The sequence below is a fragment of the Cydia splendana genome, chromosome 16 (assembly GCF_910591565.1).
Source record: "Cydia splendana chromosome 16, ilCydSple1.2, whole genome shotgun sequence".
NCBI lineage: Eukaryota > Metazoa > Arthropoda > Insecta > Lepidoptera > Tortricidae > Cydia > Cydia splendana.
The window spans coordinates 12,589,960-12,609,144 of NC_085975.1; the positions used below are offsets into that span (position 1 = coordinate 12,589,960).

At 35.4% G+C, this 19,185-nt stretch overlaps 3 protein-coding genes and 1 long non-coding RNA gene across 7 annotated transcripts; 2 read left to right on the forward strand and 2 right to left on the reverse strand.

Moving 5' to 3' along the window:
• Positions 1–346: 346 nt before the first annotated feature.
• LOC134797894 (uncharacterized) lies at positions 347–3,345 on the reverse strand. Its single transcript, XR_010145125.1, has 3 exons — positions 3,179–3,345; positions 2,245–2,668; positions 347–581 (listed from the first exon to the last, which is right to left on the reverse strand). It is a non-coding gene; the product is annotated as an uncharacterized LOC134797894 (long non-coding RNA).
• Positions 3,346–5,638: 2,293 nt separating this feature from the next.
• Positions 5,639–7,317, forward strand: LOC134798302 (uncharacterized). Of its 2 annotated transcripts, XM_063770702.1 has the most exons (3): positions 5,639–5,921; positions 6,065–7,087; positions 7,169–7,317. In XM_063770702.1, exons 1-3 carry the CDS (start codon positions 5,904–5,906, stop codon positions 7,256–7,258), a joined length of 1,131 nt encoding a protein of 376 aa, XP_063626772.1. In that variant the 5' UTR covers positions 5,639–5,903; the 3' UTR covers positions 7,259–7,317. The 2 variants fall into 2 exon arrangements, with proteins under 2 accessions (XP_063626772.1, XP_063626771.1); XM_063770701.1 differs by having other exon boundaries at positions 5,642–5,921; positions 6,065–7,317.
• Positions 7,318–7,584: 267 nt separating this feature from the next.
• On the forward strand, positions 7,585–10,620 carry LOC134798301 (probable serine/threonine-protein kinase dyrk2). 3 transcript variants are annotated; one of them, XM_063770700.1, is made up of 2 exons: positions 7,585–8,109; positions 8,751–10,620. In XM_063770700.1, the coding sequence occupies exon 2, from the start codon at positions 8,853–8,855 to the stop codon at positions 10,281–10,283; it is 1,431 nt and encodes a 476-aa protein (XP_063626770.1). In that variant the 5' UTR covers positions 7,585–8,109; positions 8,751–8,852; the 3' UTR covers positions 10,284–10,620. The 3 variants fall into 3 exon arrangements, with proteins under 3 accessions (XP_063626770.1, XP_063626769.1, XP_063626767.1); XM_063770699.1 differs by having other exon boundaries at positions 7,585–8,097; XM_063770697.1 differs by lacking the exon at positions 7,585–8,109 and adding an exon at positions 8,170–8,426.
• A 1,287-nt stretch (positions 10,621–11,907) lies between these two features.
• On the reverse strand, positions 11,908–18,938 carry LOC134798015 (probable H/ACA ribonucleoprotein complex subunit 1). Its single transcript, XM_063770349.1, has 3 exons — positions 18,792–18,938; positions 14,587–14,730; positions 11,908–12,485 (listed from the first exon to the last, which is right to left on the reverse strand). The coding sequence occupies exons 1-3, from the start codon at positions 18,936–18,938 to the stop codon at positions 12,153–12,155; spliced, it is 624 nt and encodes a 207-aa protein (XP_063626419.1). The 3' UTR covers positions 11,908–12,152.
• Between the last annotated feature and the right edge of the window lie 247 nt (positions 18,939–19,185).

A 19,185-nucleotide genomic window follows, 5' to 3' on the forward strand; every position in this document is an offset into this window, starting at 1 on the left:
TTCAAGAGGTATTTTATATTGACATTTGCTGTCACAAATTTGCTGTCAGATTTAGTCGCAAACCGCACGCAAAGTGCACACAAATGTGTCGACACCTTGTTACGGAAAAGTGTAGACACGGCGACGACACTTTGTTTCGAAACAATTCTAGACACATTGTGTGGACTCTGTTACGACACATCTGACATTTAGTTACCACTTTGTGATTCTGCGACTGGAATGGTTATATGGGTGCTTCGTTTAAACTTTTAACGCCTAACATTTTCAAGGGAGCAAAGTAAGTTTATCGAGTAGAATCTTACATCTAGGTTTTATAATAAGCATATTTATTTAACTTTGGTATTTAGCTAAGAAAGGAAGTACATTAAAACACGTCTACAATTTATTCGTACTAATCATACTACACACTATCTTTTTTCTTATCTGTACGCAGCTTGGCAGTGTTGTTTTTGTTTTTGGTTTCGCAGGACGCGAATATACAAGTCTCTCCTTAATATCATCATCTTGATCGTCGTTTGTCTCATTGTCACTTTCTTGGTCAGGAGCTTCTGTCCTGTCGTATACGGGCGGTCTACGGATACCTAGAAAAAATACAAAAGTTATTAACAAAGAATTTTACTACTAAGCCCATGGGTATGGACAACGGAAGAAAAAGTAGTGAAATCAGAAGATCAGCGCTGGAAGTCGCCACATGCTAAAATGAGGCCGCTCATGGCACTTTATTCTTTCTATGTTTTTTTATACCACATCGGTGGCAAACAAGCATACGGCCAGCCTGATGGTAAGCAGTCATCGTAGCCTATGGACGCCTGCAATTGTAGAGGTTCTATAATTATGTTAATTGATTGTCCGTGGGTTAAGGATTAAAAAAAACTATTATATTCTAAATCAAACCCTCCATATCCAATCCTCCATAGTCTGGCAAATCGTTTTTGTCACTAAAAAGAGGCACGAAATCAAAAACTTCAACCAACCTTCCGCGTCTACAATTTTTAAATTAGCTAGATTTAATTATCCTCTATCTAATACCTCAACTACAAACATAAATAAATAAAATAAAATAAATAAATATTAGGGGACATCTTACACAGATCAAACCTAGCCCCGAACTAAGCAAAGCTTGTACTATGGGTACTAGGCGACGATATACATACTTGTATAGATAAATACATACTTATATACATAGAAAACAACCATGACTCAGGAACAAATATTAGTGTTCATCACACAAAACATAGGTACACGTATAAACTTTAAATCGACACAAAATGCGACGCAAAAGGACTTTGTCGTTTACCATAACGACGAAATTTGGTTGTATCTCTATACGAATAACCTGTCAGAGCGTCCTTATGGCAAGCGACATTGTGGTACCTTTTGCATAAAAACGACACAAATACGTCGATCGAGTGTTCAAACCTCCTGGAACTCAATACCTAATTGTAATGAGTTAAGAAAAAAAAACAAAGTTACAAAATGTATGTCCAATATTTTAAATGAGTTCGAGTTGAGTCACACGAACCTAGGGCCAGTAGTTTTACATACTTACAAAATTTCTACTCGCTCTATTTTATTTCTATAACAATTTTTAGCAATGAAAACTAACCAGACAGATATACAGTGTGGAAAGATAAGTCGGGCCCTGGAGGGAAACTACCTTAAATCCTTAAGCTGGTTCATTTTACTTAAAGGAGACATTCCTTTATTTTTAAAAAGAAACAAAACTGCATTCAAATATTTTCTAAAACTCGCTTGCCTCGCCCGGGACTCGAACCGACTAAAAATTCCAAAAAATAAACACTCGCAATTTTATTTTACTAGTCGATACAGTTAATGTTAATGATAACATTTCTCCAAGAAACATTAGGTCTTACACTCGTCTGTCGTATAAAATATCCATAAAATCTAATATTTAGTACTCAAGTTTTTTTAGACAAGCCAAATTGAAGAAAAAAAGAAAAATCTTTAAATACAGTTTTGTTTCTTTTTATAAATAAAGGAATGTCTCCTTTAAGTAAAATGAGCCAGCTTAAGGATTTAAGGTAGTTTCCCTCCAGGGCCCGACTTATCTTTCCACACTGTATAATACCTACGTAAATGTTCATGCCAAGTTTAATGTAACTTAAGGAATATTAAAATTAGTGCGTAGGTAACTTCGATTGCTTTTTGGCGGCGTGTACGTGTGACTAAATATTAAGGGTAAATATTTATTTTACAAAGTGCCAAAAAACAAAAACAATTTACCATCAAAGGGTGCTTCCATGTACCCACACTCGAGTCGTCCACGGCGAAACATACAACCGTTGCCCACATCTAAAGTAAGTTCTGCAGGGTTCGCCTCTGGACCTCCACTGTTCAAATCGTACCCACACACCTTCCTGTCATTCACGAATATACACTTTTCGCTGTCAAAATCATAAGGGCAACACCTTTTTCTTGGACGGATGGTTGATTGTGATAGCCTATTAAGAGTCAGGTAATTGTTATTCCCATTGTTATTTCCACGATTTTTGTTATACCCTTGATTATTGATATTCCGGTTATTTCCAATGTTATTTGTGTTTTTATTATTTTTTAGAACTATTCTACCGGACTCATCGGTGTTTGAACCCGGTCTTCGAGAGATGCATTTTCTTTGAGGGGCGCTGTATGTTAGTGCTACGCTCATCTAAAAACAAATACTTTCATGATAAAAGGATCCCCCCGCAGCAAATATAGGGAATAAGCGGTTTTAGTTAAATCTCACGAAATTTTAGTATGATGTAGATTAAAGTCTCCTGTTTATTTTATTATAAGGGCGCAACTCTCTCAGAAGTATACATACTTTCAGAAATAAATACCTAATTAGGTTTTTATTGTCCTATTTCTGTGATGTCTTTCCTAAAATCCATACCTTGTGTTGATTTACGAAATGTTATGTTTTACGAAAACTAGATTTGCTGCATATTATTATATTTTGTATTAAACGACTAAACTGATTATTTCTGAAAGTATACTTCTAAGAGAGTAGTGCCTACACAAAAAAATAGTCGAGAGACATGAATCTACATCATACTAAAATTTCGTGAGATTTGACTGAAAACACTTTTGCCCTATGTTTGCTGCGGGGTCCTTAATAAATGTTTGTTTAAAAAAATCGATATTATTGATAACCAAACAAGTGCTAAATGATACATACACTCACCATGAATACACTGATATGACTGCCATTCATATCTCAAAATTTATTTGCATTGAAAATTAACAAAATAATTTAGTGTGACGTAAATAAATGTATTTTCTTTCTTTGTTTTAATAGGGAAAGTAATGGATATTTGCTATATTACTTAAGCATACGTTCATATCTCGGCTTATCATTATTTTGATTGCATTTTTATGACAATTCCAATTAAAGTTATCAAGTTACCGGAGACTAACTAGTAAGATCAACACAAAACATCAAAGAAATGAAATGAGAAATGAGTTAAAGTTTTCTATATTACAGTTCTGTCAGGCGTAGCTCAATCCGCGATTTCCTCGCGACGCTACAAGTACATGCGGCCCACACCAATTTTGGTGTCTAGCAGTAGTAGTTTGCCGCGCACCGGTGCGGAAAGGACGCCCGCTCGCGCTTGCGCCACCTTGCGGTCATATCTGTCGTAGATGTGTTCTGTTAGAGAGTGAACCTTCTGTACCTAGTACTATTATTTATTCTGTGGTTCTGTACAGTATTCTGGTTGTAATAAATAACAGACTAACACTTATACTTACTAAGACTTAATAAAATAAATAACAGATAAGAATTTGATCTGAATTTATTATGGATATGATATGACCTGGGTGTCCAAAGTGCCGTTTTTTGGTTGAAGAAATGTCCACCATAACCTGTTATAGCAATCAATATAAATCTCCAGCTTGACTGAATTGCTCATAAAAAACTACAGGCATTCGATTTTCTTGAGTGCGTGTCTTGATAGACCCAGTGGTATGAAAAATGTGTTATACCTACCTACTTAATATAAACTTTCTCAAGTGGAACAACTCGCTCTTACTTAGCCGGCCGATGTTATGGCCCGTACTGTCTTGCCTGTTCAACAATGTACAGAAATGAGATCATTTTTGCTAAATAAAAAAAATATTATGAAAGGACTTTATTAGAACATCTGACAAATGCCTATATTTAAAACATATTTCCTGTTTAGAAGAAAGTGGTTTACTTTCAGGACTTCTATTTTTTCTTGTACAGCCCACATACCAATCATAGTTTGACTTATGGAAATAACTAAATAACGAAACTTGCCATGTCACTGGACGTATTACTTCTCTGATTCTTTTTTCTCCTCCGTCTTTTTCTTATCTCCATCGGCGCCACCTTCTTTCTTTGGTTTAACATATTTATAAAGTACCCTGTGATAAATGTACGGGTAGGGAGAAGGATATCGTAAGCTGAATAACACCACCTTTGGAACTGGGTTTCGGTAGGAAATCTTCCTTGGTCGACCCTTTAAAATAAATGTTTTACTCGCTGTCGCATTCTTGTACGTTTCTTTAAACTCCCTTGTGTTCTTGTACCAATATTTATCAGTATTCATACGAGCGTTTTTATTGCGTCTAAATAAATATAATTTAAATTTTTCTAATAATCTTTCAAATGGTGAGAGAACTTTTACCCCAAGTGTTGCTACTTGTGTAAGCCTGTTATCATAGACTATCGGAGTATGAGGTCTTTCCGCTTGTGGGGTATCTAAAAAGTATGATTGCTCCTTTTCTGAACTTTCCGCGGGTTTTTGTGGAGTGTTAACATTGAAATTTGTGAATAGATTATTCTCACTTTTACTTGCTAGGCTTTTTGTTTTAGGTCTATAAGTACTTGTAATTACTTTCTCTTCATTTCGAACAAACTTCATTTTGAAGGTGTTGGAAAAATTGCAGAACAAAGACGTATAGTTAGTGTATTTTTCTCTGGATTATTTTGTTACCGCTTTCTGGTTATTGTGGTCATTATGACATGTTTTTTCTGAAATCTAGAATTTATTTTTCTAAGGTAAGGCATATTACCTTCCTCCGTAAATTATGCATTGGTCTATTTTATATATGATATCGCTGATTATGCTTTATGAATTTATTTTTGTAATTTTGGTTAGATACTTCTATGTAATTTAATACATTAGTTCCTTTAAGTGGGCATCGCTTTTAAAGATTGTTATTTTGTCGACAGGAATCTTGCTGGAAGGCATTTTGTAAACCCACTTTCTCAATTGATACTTATTTGTTTAAAAAGCTACATTTTCTCAACGTTCTGTTTTGTTGCACTTAAAACAGGACACATTTTCTTGGCATGCATTGTCAGTGTCATGTAATGTCTTAAATATAAAAAAAAGGTTTATCTGCGAACCTTATCTGAGATCCCATAGATAAGTTTGTCAAAGAACTGTCTCGTTTGAAACATAGACAAAGAGAATCAAACTATCTTTGTCTTACACTAGTCCTAGCACCCAAAAGAAAAGGATGAGTATAGTTTTTTGTTCTTATTTACTGACAAATTTGGTTTGACCAACTATATACCAATCAGACCTTTCGACTCTTTGGTGTATTCTTTTGATAAATAAAATGATACCGTATAACCTGTATATACCTGTACCACTACCTGTACCTACCTGTATGTCTGTCATATTTCTGCGAGTCACAATAAATGCACAATAATACACAATTTTAATTACTGCTTCAACGCAATTTGTTTCGCATTATGGAGACATGTGCGTTTGATGATAATCTAATGAGGAATGGAGCTAACAGGTGAGTAGTTAATGATAAGATCATGCATTCAGCTGATAGTTACCTACATGTATACCTATTAATTTAACAAGGACAGTCAATCCTACAACTAGAAATTTTAATCAGTCTTATCAATATAAAGGACAACAATGACAAGGCGATTGCGGGTGCGTTAAATTTGCAGAATCTATCTCTCTTATCTTATACTATCATGTTAATTCAATGAATTGTTAAACCTATTTCCTGTTGTTACATGACGGTTTAGGATTGCCCAACGATGCCTTAGATCAGTATATATTTTTTATTGCAGCCATCAGCACTCTTAACTTACATACTATTAATAACACAAAAAGTACCCTGCATGACACTTAAAGAAGCTTCAACTACTAAAAATACTTCTGACGCAAGCTCACTTAGAACTCATGAGATCGCAGGGCGAAACCCAGAACCCACCAACAAACTTAATACTATATTGCAGCACGCCAAGAGTGAAACTCCTGCTCTATCTAATAATAATTTAACATCACAATCCAGCCCTGAACTAGCTATTAAAAATATGGAATTATTTCAATATGCTGTAAATGCTACAAACTCAAGAAGCAACGGTAACACTACGGAGCATTTGGAATTAACGCAACGTAGAAATCTTAACTTATTATACAAAACCAAGCCGCCTGAAAAAAAAATAAGATATCGGCGTGCCAAAGATAAAAGTCCACCAAGTCAGTCAGAGCTTCAACCAGAGGGCTACATTTATGACCTTAATCGTTGCCAATATGTAGATGATCGGGTTCTGTGTGGCTATGATAAAAACCCAGAAGAACCGAGGAAAAAAGAAATAATTGATTTAGATGATATTTGCAGAAAACATGGAGACAGAATCGAATGTGGTTATGTGACCGGTCCTTACCCAGATCCTTATAATCCGGACCCGGAGAAGGACAAGATTGCTAAGATAAATTTGGCTAATTATTATAATAATATAGCACGATCTGGTGGTAATCTTGATATCAATGATACAAATTATGATGACAGCGAGGCACTAAGAATGGGAAATGGTTCAAATTCATTACTAAACGAAATAATAAAATTGAGAGTTGAAATGTCTAAACTAGTAGCTGCACTTCCCAGAAATACTAACATTCATTCTGCAACTGATGGTGCTCCTAATACCACTCCCTATACTATTCCTACTTCTACGAGGACTGCTGCTTCTACCACAAATCCGGCAAATTTAAGTCCAGAACCATCATTAAGTTTATCTGAAATACTACAATTACGTAGCGGGACTACTTCTAAACTAAAGCTTTCACATCTTATGACTGAGACTGAGGTTACAACTCCTAAGCATTTTAATATAAAGAGCAAGCAAAAGTGCGTAGAGAAAGACGGGCGAATTTTTTGTCCTACAGAGGTTACAAACCCTACACATTTTGGAAAAAAGAGCGAGAAAAAATGCGTAGAGAAAGACGGGCGAATATACTGTCGTACAATATTAATATAAGGATAAGTTCAAAATGTGTTTTATGTATCTGCCTAAATAAATATTTACCATGATTCGTACTTATAAATATTTATTGTTTAGCCATAAGTCCAGTTACCTTGAGAAATAAGCACATAAACAATTATCTTATTTCTGCAATATTTAATTACGCTATTCATGTGTTGAATAAAATGAAATTAACAGGCACAATTTGCATACCATACAAAATTTAAATACACGCCAAATAATTTAAGAAACCATAATCTTATGTTTCATTAAAAATGTTAATATTTTTATCGGTAAGTTGACTCCTCCGTAAGACCGTTTAAATCATTTTAAACAAAATCAACATTGTTACAAAAACAAATTATAATTCAATTATTCCCATTTGCTTCGCCTATTCTAACCTCTCTCGTCCGATATAAATCGGAAATAGGAGAACGAATCGTCTTTAAGTATGTTCAGTTATAGACCACGAACAATTACGAAACGTTATTTCTATTACAGATAAGTTTGCTATTACTATCTTACTATGATACAGTGAAGGTAATTACTGGAGTACCAGTAACTGCTAATGATACCTCTACTCCAGACGTAGATTCTGCCCCTACTACTACAACTACTACTACAATAAGTACAATATCAACTAACACTGCTTCTACAGCAGAAGTGATTACCGATGTAACGTCGAAAAAAAGTTGCAAAACAAGAAGCCAGAGGCCTACGATAAAATTGGACAATTGTGTGGAAATTGGAGATAGGATCGTTTGTTACGATTTCTAATCTTAATTTTGGACATAAAGGACGTTAAATTTGTGGAAACAACGAGAGAAATATTCGAATAGAATAAAATGTTTATTGTAAGTAAATAGGTATGTATAATTAATTTAGATAGATACGTCTATAAGTACAATGGTTTAGAAATCATTTATAGTTGGAATTTACCGCGACTAAATGTGAGTTTTGTTAAAGAATGCAATATTATAATTATATTTAAAATCAAAGGGTAAAGGTTGAATAAAACAGTAAAACTAAACACATAAAATTGTTATCGCTATTTCTTGTCACGTAGGTACAAGTATACTATGTAACGGCTATTGAACAATGTCTACAGTAGATGCTAGCCGTTAATTGATTGTTTACAGAGTTTCATTTGAAAATGTGCTCATCGCTCCTCCAAGATGTTTATGTATGTAAATTAATTGGAACTTTCATGATACAGATTTTAATAAATCAAAAAGCAATTATCGTGCCTAGGTATAATAGTGCCTAAGTATTGAAATAAGAAAAGATAAATCTGGTCATACTGCTTGTAAACAATACTTAAATTTATTTAATAAACATATTTCATATTTTATTACTCTTTAAAAATCATTTATTTACATACAATATATATACAGTGGTACAATGCCTCAAGGGCCTATTTTAGATTTAAGCTAGTTATTAATTTCGTTTAGTAGTACCACTGTATATATATTGTATTTAATAAACTAAATACATATTTCCATTGCAGAGGTCACTGCTGTTAATTCAAATACTTTTAATCATAAGTGGAGGACAGTGCGCACCTAAACTTGGAGGTATACTTTTTGAACAGTTATTTCTTGAAACTTTTATGGACGACGAAAATAATACTAATGCTAACTACAAACGGGAATTCACAGTACGGGTACCAGTTTACCAAACAAACATTAAAAATAGTACATCGCTATATGCCAAATTAACAGGTAATTCATTAATTAAATCGGATAAATCAAGATCAAGGCACAAAAATAAAGAATTAAAACATCTCAAACACAACGTTAAAACAATTTCCAATAATTCTGATTTTAATAATTCTTCTGGGATCAATAAAAATAAACTTACCACAAGTTTTCCGTCGACATTTACCTCTACGGTACCATTAACTACTGTCAAAATAAAGACAACTTATCATTCATATAATCCAGAAAAGCCTAATGATAGTAAAACTCTAAAGCATGTGGAAAAAGAGAAGATAAAATTAGACGTAAACAAAACGGCAGTGAAACAAAATGAAAGCCAAAAAAGTTCTAATATGCCGAAAAGTCGTCGAGATGGCGAAATGCTGCAATCAAATGGATATGCGTTTAATGGAAATAATTGTCAAATGAAGGGCGATCGAGTTCTATGTGGCTATAACAATCAGGAATTGGAAACTATTGAGCTCAAAGCGGCAGACAGGGATTGCATTCTCCGCGGAGACAGGATTGAATGTGGCTATGTCAATCGCAAGGCTAATAACAGACGCAATAATAAAGAAAATATAGCAGTAGAAACTAGATCTGAAATTAAAAACGTGACTGACAATCTAACCACAAGTTCTGTTACTTCCTATACAAATACCACCATTAAAACTACTCACGCAACCGAAATTACTAAGACGACTAATCATACTTCTGCTGGTAACATCGAAGATCAGTCAGATTCATCCAAATTTGAAACACAGGAATTATTAGAAGATGTTAAAAAAAGTATTGCTTCTATTATAACCAATGCAAATACTAGCACTACCACTACGTCTACTTCTTCTAATGAAAATGATTCCATTACCAAATCAAATATATCTACTTCTACAACAATTATAAAAGAACAACCAGAAATTGCCAGTTTGAAAATTATAGAATTGATTAACCGTGTCGAAAAACTACTTGCCTCAGCTGATACTATTACGACTTTTAATGTTTCTTATCCTATAGTAGCCAGTAATAAATCTTCTACATTTTTTTCTACGCTAAAAGAAGAACCTACAGAACTTCTTAATTTAACAATTGGAAAATCTAACCGTAACTCTGTCTCTTTAGCCAGTACAGTTACTCTTACTAATTCTACTGTTAATAGTACTGTTTCTACGACTACTTCATCTACGTCTACTACTAGTACTAGTACTACTACTACTTCTACTTCTACTACGACTACAACTCCTGTTCCATATATCGACGATGGGGAATATTGCGTCGAGAAAGATGGTCGGATCGTGTGTTATGACAGCCCACAAGAAGATTACGATGACTTTTTAGAAAAATAAGTTACAGGCGCTCTGTGTGCAGGGTGTTTAAGCACAAAACTTCAGACTGTACTGAAGTTTCTTAAATACTGTATGATGGCACATTAGTATGAAGTGTATTTTATACTGGGCCTAAAATCAAATATATATTGTATTTTTAAAGACGTTTTATATTTGATAAACATTTAGTTAGATACCCGTCTGCGTTTTAGATACCAAGGTGAAAACGACGAGACGTTTGATTATGATATACTCATGGACAAATTTAGAAGAACGCAAAAAAAAGGTTGAGTTAATGGATTGCAGCACCTAAAGTAATTTCAAAATTAGTAATTGAGCTTTTTTTGTGTTCCTCTAAATTTGTCCATGAACACTCATGTTCCATAGTAAAAAAAAAGTATAAGGTTTACTCGGGTAATTCCGAATGTCGAAAACTGTCGGATAATTCCGAAAAGAGACTTTTATTATGATGGAATTAAGGGTGATTTTCATCTGAATTTCGGAATTATCCGACATTCGGTATTACCCGAATACACCTTATAAGGTTTTTTATACTCGTATCTTAGTTAGGGTCCATGTATTATTCTACCTGAGAGGTGTACCTAAATAATGTACATAATATCGTATAGTAGTTAATCAAATGGTAACTTATATAATAACAATACATGTTCTTGTTAAAGAATACAGGGTGAAACATAAATTAACATAGTCATCTTACATATCTTTTATTAATTTTCACATGACAGTTTTCTTAAACACGACTTTCATAAATCATGTATTAGCTTGAAAAGGGTACCTACAGTTACAGATGTTCACGTTTGCTGATAAGTATCTTTTTTTTACTACTTTTAAACTAAAACACCAATCATCATCAAATAAAGGATTTTATCTACACACATATCATAAACTCTCTATGATACCTTCAAAATCCGTAAATAATGGCCCACATTACGATAAACTGTTTTGTTACAGCAAATTTCTTATCTGTGAAAATGTGGTAATAGCTTCATTACTATATCAAAATCGATTTGGTAATGACATTCAAATTTCGAACATCTCTGAAAAAAAAAAGCAATTTGATTTGACCCCTATTCTAATATCAGTCGAGATGACGTTTTATTCGAAATCAAATGACAATTGCATAGAATATTGACAAATCTCGCTTGTAAGTTGGTATCGGACGATATGGTAATCGACCCCGACTCTAGTTTGTCTTTGAATTTAAAAAAAACTACGGATGCGTGACATGCGTGAAAAAAGTTTTCATTTGCCGCCATTTGACGTACAGTTTATCTTTTAATTAGTTTGTAAGTAAAAAATAATTTGTTTTGTTGTTTTTAAAGTAACTATACAAAAGTTTCGTGTAAAATGTACGATAAAGATATTTCGGAGACGCCATTTCATATCCGCGAGTTCCGCCAGAGAGGAAAGTGCCCCAATGTCGGCTGTAATATGAGGTTAGTGAATATATCATAGAAAGTTTATAATATGTGTGTAGATAAAGCAGTGTATGTAACTGTACATAATTAGGCATTAAAACACTCGTGTGATACTATTATGAAACTCATTTCATTCGTTTCATAAACCCACACTCGTATTTTAATGCCTTTCATTATGTAGCAGTCACATAATACTACTATAATACAATAAAACAGACATAACTTGGGAAGCTCCACTACGACGCCGTCATTGCGGCGATGCTCATCTGGCAGTCTTAGCCGCGCTATAGTGATGTGACCATTTCCAATACCGATTGTTGGGCTGCACACGCGAAAGCTCATTATCGGTTATCACTACATTCACATTTTCACACACAACTTTATATCTACGTGACTAAAGCTTATCGAGTACCTATTTCACTAACTGTTAAGAGGTTTTAGTGCAGCCATATTAGCCGTACCAACCGCCACCCCACCCTCCGCCGTAGCCGTAACCGCCCCCATAGCCCCCGTATCCCCATCCGCCTCTATGCCCCCATCCGCCGCCGTAACCCCATCCTCGGCCCCAGCCGCCGTGCCCATAGCCCCTACGCCCCCAACCGCCACCCCAGCCGTGGCGCTTATAGCGTGATTCTTCTGGCTGCAGGGTTTCCTCATCAGCCGCTGCTTGGACGGGAACTATTTCTTGCAGGCCTATGTAGGAGATGTCCTGGGCTGGTTCGGCAGCGGGATAAGCCGATGTAAGCGCTATGCTGGCGCAGATCGCGAGAGCGAAGCAGAGTATCTGTAAAGGAAATACATTGTTAAGTCATGTCCAACAGTAGATTGTTAACCAAGGGATGAAAGGCACTCATTTCTGCCGAGGTAGTTTGGCGCTCGAACGCAGTGAGAGCGCCAATAGTCCGAGGCTGAAATGATGCCTTTCACCCGAGTTAAACACTCTACTTTTCATTTCGAATACGAGAAAAGTAAAATGCATGTGTTTTTTTAAAGACATGACTACGAGGGACGTTCAATATATATAATGAGAATGAGATGCAAACTCTTTAAATATAATAGACTGGTTTTATTTTTCATAAAATCGATATCGACTGGCAAATCATATTACTTTTTGGCAACCGGGTTTTTTAAACTAATTAGACCCCACTGAATTGACCCCCGGTTGCTCGATCGAAATCTTGACCGGAAGTGAGATATTTGATATTAAAGGTCCCTTTTTTTAGTTTTTCGTAAACAACTCTTAAACGGTGGCGCATAGCAAAAACTGTTCTATTACATAAGTAATCTGCATAAAATTGTCTACAAGAAAGATTCAGTACAATTTTTCGCTAGGATCAATATTCAAAGAGATAATAAAGCGGGAAATATAATTATAACCACTTTTAAGGCCCACTTTTTAGTTTTTCGTAAATAACTCATAAACGGTGGCCAATATCAAAAAATGTTGTTAAACGATAATAATCTACACAAATTTTTTAACCAAAAAGATTCAGTACACGTTACGCAGGGATCAATATTTAAAAAGACAAAGCAGCGGGTAAGTTAATCATAATCAATTTTAAAGTCCCTTTTTAGTTTTTTGTAAATAACTCGTAAACGGTGTCCCATAGCAAAATAGGTTTTTAAGAATAAATTATCTACATAAAATTTCCTCCAAAAACATTTTGAACACTTTTCTCTAGGATCAATATTTAAAGCGATATTAAAGGAAGAAAGTTAATTACAATCAGTTCACAGGTCACTTTTTTTAGTTTTTCGTACATAACTCGTAAACGGTGGCCCGTTGCAAAACAATATTATACATAAATATTAAACATAAAATTATCCACGAAAAAGGTTCTGTACACTTTTTCGCTACGATCAATATTTAAAGAGGTATTAAGGGGAGTAAGTTAATTATAATCAATTTCCAGGTCCATATTTTTAGGTTTTCGTAAATGACTCGTAAAATAAGGCTCATAGCAAAATAAGTTCTTAATGTTCTTGTAAATAAATAATAGGCATAAAATTTTCTACGAAAATCATATTGAACACTTTTCTCTGGGATCAATATTTGAAACGATATTAAAGAAAGAAAGTTCATTACGATCAATTCACATGTCACTTCTTTTTAGTTTTTAGGGTTCCGTACCTCAAAAGGACAAAAAAACTGGCAATGCGCGAGTCGGACTCGCGTTGCAAGGGTTCTGTACATTACAAGTAATGTCCGACTCGCGCTTGACTGCATATTTCTAATAGGTTTTCCTGTCATCTATAGGTAAAGAACTATTTTGTATGTTTTTTCAACATTTTAGACCCAGTAGTTCCGGAGATTCACACATTCCTTAGAGCCTTATTATTTTAATATTACCTACATAGTTTGGCTTTGTGATTACTACTGGTCACTTTTACAAGTCACCCTGTATGATGCATCAAACACTCTGTTAACACCATATCCGTGTTAGGATTTCTTTAGATTAGTTTCCTGAATGAAACTAAATTCAATAAATATTTAAATAAAAATTCAGCTTACCCCTCTCAACCCCCTTAAGTTTCCCCAAAATAAGAAACAAGCAGTTTTGACTTATTTACAATATTAGTGGTGGTAATTGCTATAACTGTTCCAAATTTTAGTTATCTACGTCAAACGGTCTCGAGAAAAACGCATTTAACTGATTTGCAAGACTGAAGTGATCCCATAAAGTGTTCCGTGAAGTTTTGCACGGAACACTAAAAATGCGCTAGAATGAAATCGTCATCGGCACTGCGATACTTTTCTAATTGTGAAATAAATAATTCCTTCTTAAAATCCTAACAAAATCACGATTTTTCCACAAAATTCACTTTTTCTAATTGTAACAATATTAAAAATTAGTAATGGAACTTATGAAGTCCTTAGTACTCACCGAGTTCATGGTGTCCTCAACAGATGACAAGTGTGCCGTGGTCAGTGGAGCAGGTCTTATATATCCAGAGATGAGTGACTCATAGCATCGCATACGCACCGTAGATTCGACCTCTTCGTAATCAAATAACAACCAGTATCTCAACTACATACAAGGATTATTGCCATACCCTCGTACCTTTCCTTAATGTGTGAGTGTTGGCAAACTACTTTTAATAAATTTACTTAATTAGTAAATTCTGCTTTTTAAGATACATTTTTATGTACAGCGAGCTCCACGATAAAGTGGATATGGACTTTTACAGCTCTATGTACCTACAATGTTTTCAGAATCATCATCAAAATAATTTTAAGAGCCAGTGGAGTAATCGCCATTCCGATCTTATCTCTGTAATGAGCTCCTGATACGTCATCACGTTGACATTCTCTTTAAACTTGATCCATAAACGCGCGTTATGGTATTAATATGACAGAATTCTCACATTTAAATGATGAAAGCCGAGACTATTATTTTTACTCATTGAAGATTTAGCAAGTCTATATGTCACCTGTCACTTTAATGTGACACTAAAATAGGATTTCTATTTTAGTGTCACTGTTAAACGATATCAAGAATTAATAGTTGTTTTATCGAAAAAGTGTCATGTAACAGAAGAAAAACCCCTACGCTACATGAATCTTCTCCCGAAATATGAAAGTGCAGTGTAGTGGTGCAATAATCTCAGAATACATAGGTAAGCCAAATTTACCTGAAATCAAACTTTAGTCGGTGCAAAGTTGCCCATCCCGTCCATAAGGCTTAGTAAAGTCAAAATACTGATTATAATTTCACTGTGTCTTAACCGGCAACACGTCCAATAAACATAATGTGATAAATAACCGCGTACCGTTAAACGTCACGCAACTTCCCAAACACCATGGCGGTCAGGCTTGCAGATTCTAATCTTGATACATTTTATACCTACCTCAATCCGGAACTATCAAATTTCATTAATATTGGGACAGTTGTATACTCAAGTTATTTAGTTGGATAATATCTTTAACAAAAAAGAAATGACTTGACAAAACAGATTAAAATGTCATCATAATTTTTAATTTATAATTTATTCGGAATTAAAGGTAAAAACAATGAAATTATATCGCGGTAGACCCGTTTGTGTAATTAAATATGTGTACAAAACGCGAGAGTTTAAAGTGTTATAATTTTTGTGTCTCTCACGAACCGTGATAGACTGTCTAGTTGAAATTTTCACAGATGATGTATTTCTGTTGCCGCTATAACAACAAATACTAAAAACAGAATAAAATAAAGATTTAAGTGGGGCTCCCATACAACAAACGTGATTTTTGACCGAAGTTAAGCAACGTCGGGCGGGGTCAGTACTTGGATGGGTGACCGTTTTTTTTTGCCGTTTTTTGCATTATGGTCTTCCCTTCGTGCGCGAGTCCGACTCGCACTTGCCCGGTTTTTTTTTTCAGTGGTTCCAATAAGTTCATCAAATGTTGTTTTCTGAGAGCAAAACATGGGCATTGTAACTCGTATGAAGTAGACAAACTTTAATCACTATTATAGGTGTGCCTATAATAAGAGTTCTCTCGATTCTCGATTCTTCCTCTTTCCCTTCCGTGGTTCTCACCACGGGAGGAAGGGAAAGGGCCACTACAGACTTACCTTAGACGGGCTCTACCTACTCATTTGATACTACACTATATAGTAAATATACGTTTGTTTGTTTTTTAATGATGATATTTGAAAATGTTTTTAAATGTATACGTAGTTGATAATTGTGGCTTTTCACGTAATTTTTTGGTAGTTGTGTCTCCGCGAGAAGTGGCAAAAAAATTAAGTTTTTTTATTCATCTAAGTTTAAGGACATGTAGGTCTTTAAAAATATGCATTATTAACCCCATTCTATCCTCCTCAATTCTGAATTCATTTAGTTTCACTCGCATGCTTGGTTTAGCTAAAATAAAAGTTTAAAATTACCTTGGTTTTTTACCGTTATTGTGATTCAATCTGAAACAAAAGAAGATCGAAGGCCGATTAGGCATACAGTGTTCTTAGATCCAGCCACTACTCCACCTAAAAGTATAACCAAATCCCTCGTGGGGGCCACTCTTATTAGCTTAGCCTGCCAGACCCTTTTATCAAAACCTAACGAAATCAACAACAAAATACAAAACAGCCCTGTGGGTAAAAATTCTGCGCCCCACGTCCTGTTGGCAATCCTTTTATTTGAATATTTACATCCCAGTCAGTGACTATGCTAAAGCCACAGACAAGACATCCTCCAGACTGAGCATAGTAGCTCTACCCCCTCTGCACAAATACGGTAGTTTTACTCCATTTTCGAGTCGAAAGTGTCTTTGTGTGACGTCCGTGTCTTTGAACGGACCAATCACGGCGCGGGACCTCGCTCACTTCGTCCCCCGCACCCCCGTATTTTTGGCAGCATCGGTTTCATGAAATAATTGCTCTAAACTCCGTCTAGAGGATTCTAGTCTATGGCTAAAGCTTACCGTTATTATAGCCTGTCCGTACGTGTGCCGGACCCTGTGGAGCACATTGCACTCCACCCGGGGATTTACCACGCGGGAGGCCAATTCAGATTCTAGAATTTACAATATTGATCTTGTTTTGATACGACCCACAGACGTAGATTTGACGGATTTAGGCGGCCAAAAGTCGATTTTGCAAAAATCAACATATTCATAAAAAAATATCACGTGGGGGTAGCCTATAGGCTGGTCTATAGACCCAGGTATATTGTGGTACCCTCCCCACTCTTTATCGTCAAACCTGAGCCGCACAACAGGCAGTCGAACTTTGACTATCGCTCAGAGCGCACGTTTCTGTTCTCGACGCTGCTAAAAAATATATGTTTTCCAAAGTGTATATATTCTTTTTCTGGTATTTTCATAAAGTTTTATTGATGTAATCCAGTTATTCAGGGAAGAATTTAAATATTTCAATCACTTTATATTATATTTTTGACGTTTGTCATATATTTTGAGCCAGTTAAATATGACCTTTCACAAAATGTTGTTTTTTTCATAGATTTGGTTTTTCAAACGTCTTTTTGTTGTACTTCAGGGTACGTCCCTGTAGTGTATTGTATATATTTCAATAGAATGCTTATTCCTCTTATGTTGTTTACAAAATTAGCCGCAACTAGCCGGACTTAGACGCTTTCAAAGAAAATTCCTTTTCGTTTAAATTGATTAAAAAAAATCTTTTTACAGGTAGGTAAACCTAGTGCTTCGGGGAGAAAAGTTCTCACTCGAAAATATATTTTAGAGTAAATACAAGAGCAAAATTTACCTTTTTTTTTTCATTATTATTTTTTTTTATTGATAAAATATAATTGTCTTTAATATAAAATCACGTTTTATGATGTTTTATCCCATTTCGAACTAATATAAACCCTAAAATAATTTTGGCCGCCTAAATCGGTCAAATGTACGTCTGTGCGACCTTGAAGATCATGCCAAGTGAAAGTCGTGCGTAAGATGAACGCCAATAGTCAAGGTCGTTTCAAAACCACTTCAAAAGCTTAACAAGTTGTTAGATCTGAATCGGGCACCATATGGCGCGGCCCGCTTGCGCCCAAGCTTGGCACCGACTTCAAACGTATCACGAGATAATATTTAATTTATCCTTTTTGAAGTCGGCTTTACTTTTTTATTATGATTAATTTTGTATATTATTATTGTTTGTGTCACAAATCATGTAAAGATTTTATCTATCTATCTACGCTTCAGGCGCTTCAGCCTTTTGATAAGGTGAAAATGATGTTGCGTTGAATAAAATATTACTTATGTTTAATTTTTAAAGTAAAATGTCTAAAATAAATATATCTTAGGATCTGCCTGAGTGGTCTATATACCTAATTAAGGGTGGTATTCCATCTATCCAATATCTTGGTCCAATGTGCATTGCATCTCACTCTCTCATTTAGCAAAATGTGAGATGCAAATACACATTGGACCAATATATTGGACAGATGGAATACCACCCTAAAATAAGTACAAACAAAATAAAAGGTCGGATCATACTCACATCTTTATTAATTTTTACATCACAGTATTCTAAAATCTTATTTTAATCAGCACATTCACATTTTACACAACTTTATATCTACGTGACTAAAGCTTATCCAGTATTTCACAAACTTTTGTTAGTCCAGTTATAGCGGCCTTACCAACCACCTCCCCACCCTCCACCGTTGCCGAAGCCGCCTCCATAGCCGCCCCCATATCCGCCCCCATATCCGCCCCCATAGCCGCCCCCATAGCCGCCCCCATAGCCCCCGTTGCCCCATCCGTTTCCTCCCCATCCGCCGTTGTGCCCATAGCCCCCGTGCCCCCCGTGGTGGTGGTGGTGGCGCTTATAGCGTGATTCTTCTGGCTGTAGGGTTTCCTCATCAGCCGCTGCTTGAACGGGAGCTGTTTCTCGCAGGCCTATGTAGGAGATCTCCTGGGCTGGTTCGGCGGCGGGGTAAGCCGATGTAACCGCCATGCTGGCGCAGATCGCGAGAGCGAAGCAGAGTATCTGTAAAGGAAACACATTGTTAAATCATCGAACTTAAACTGTTGTGAG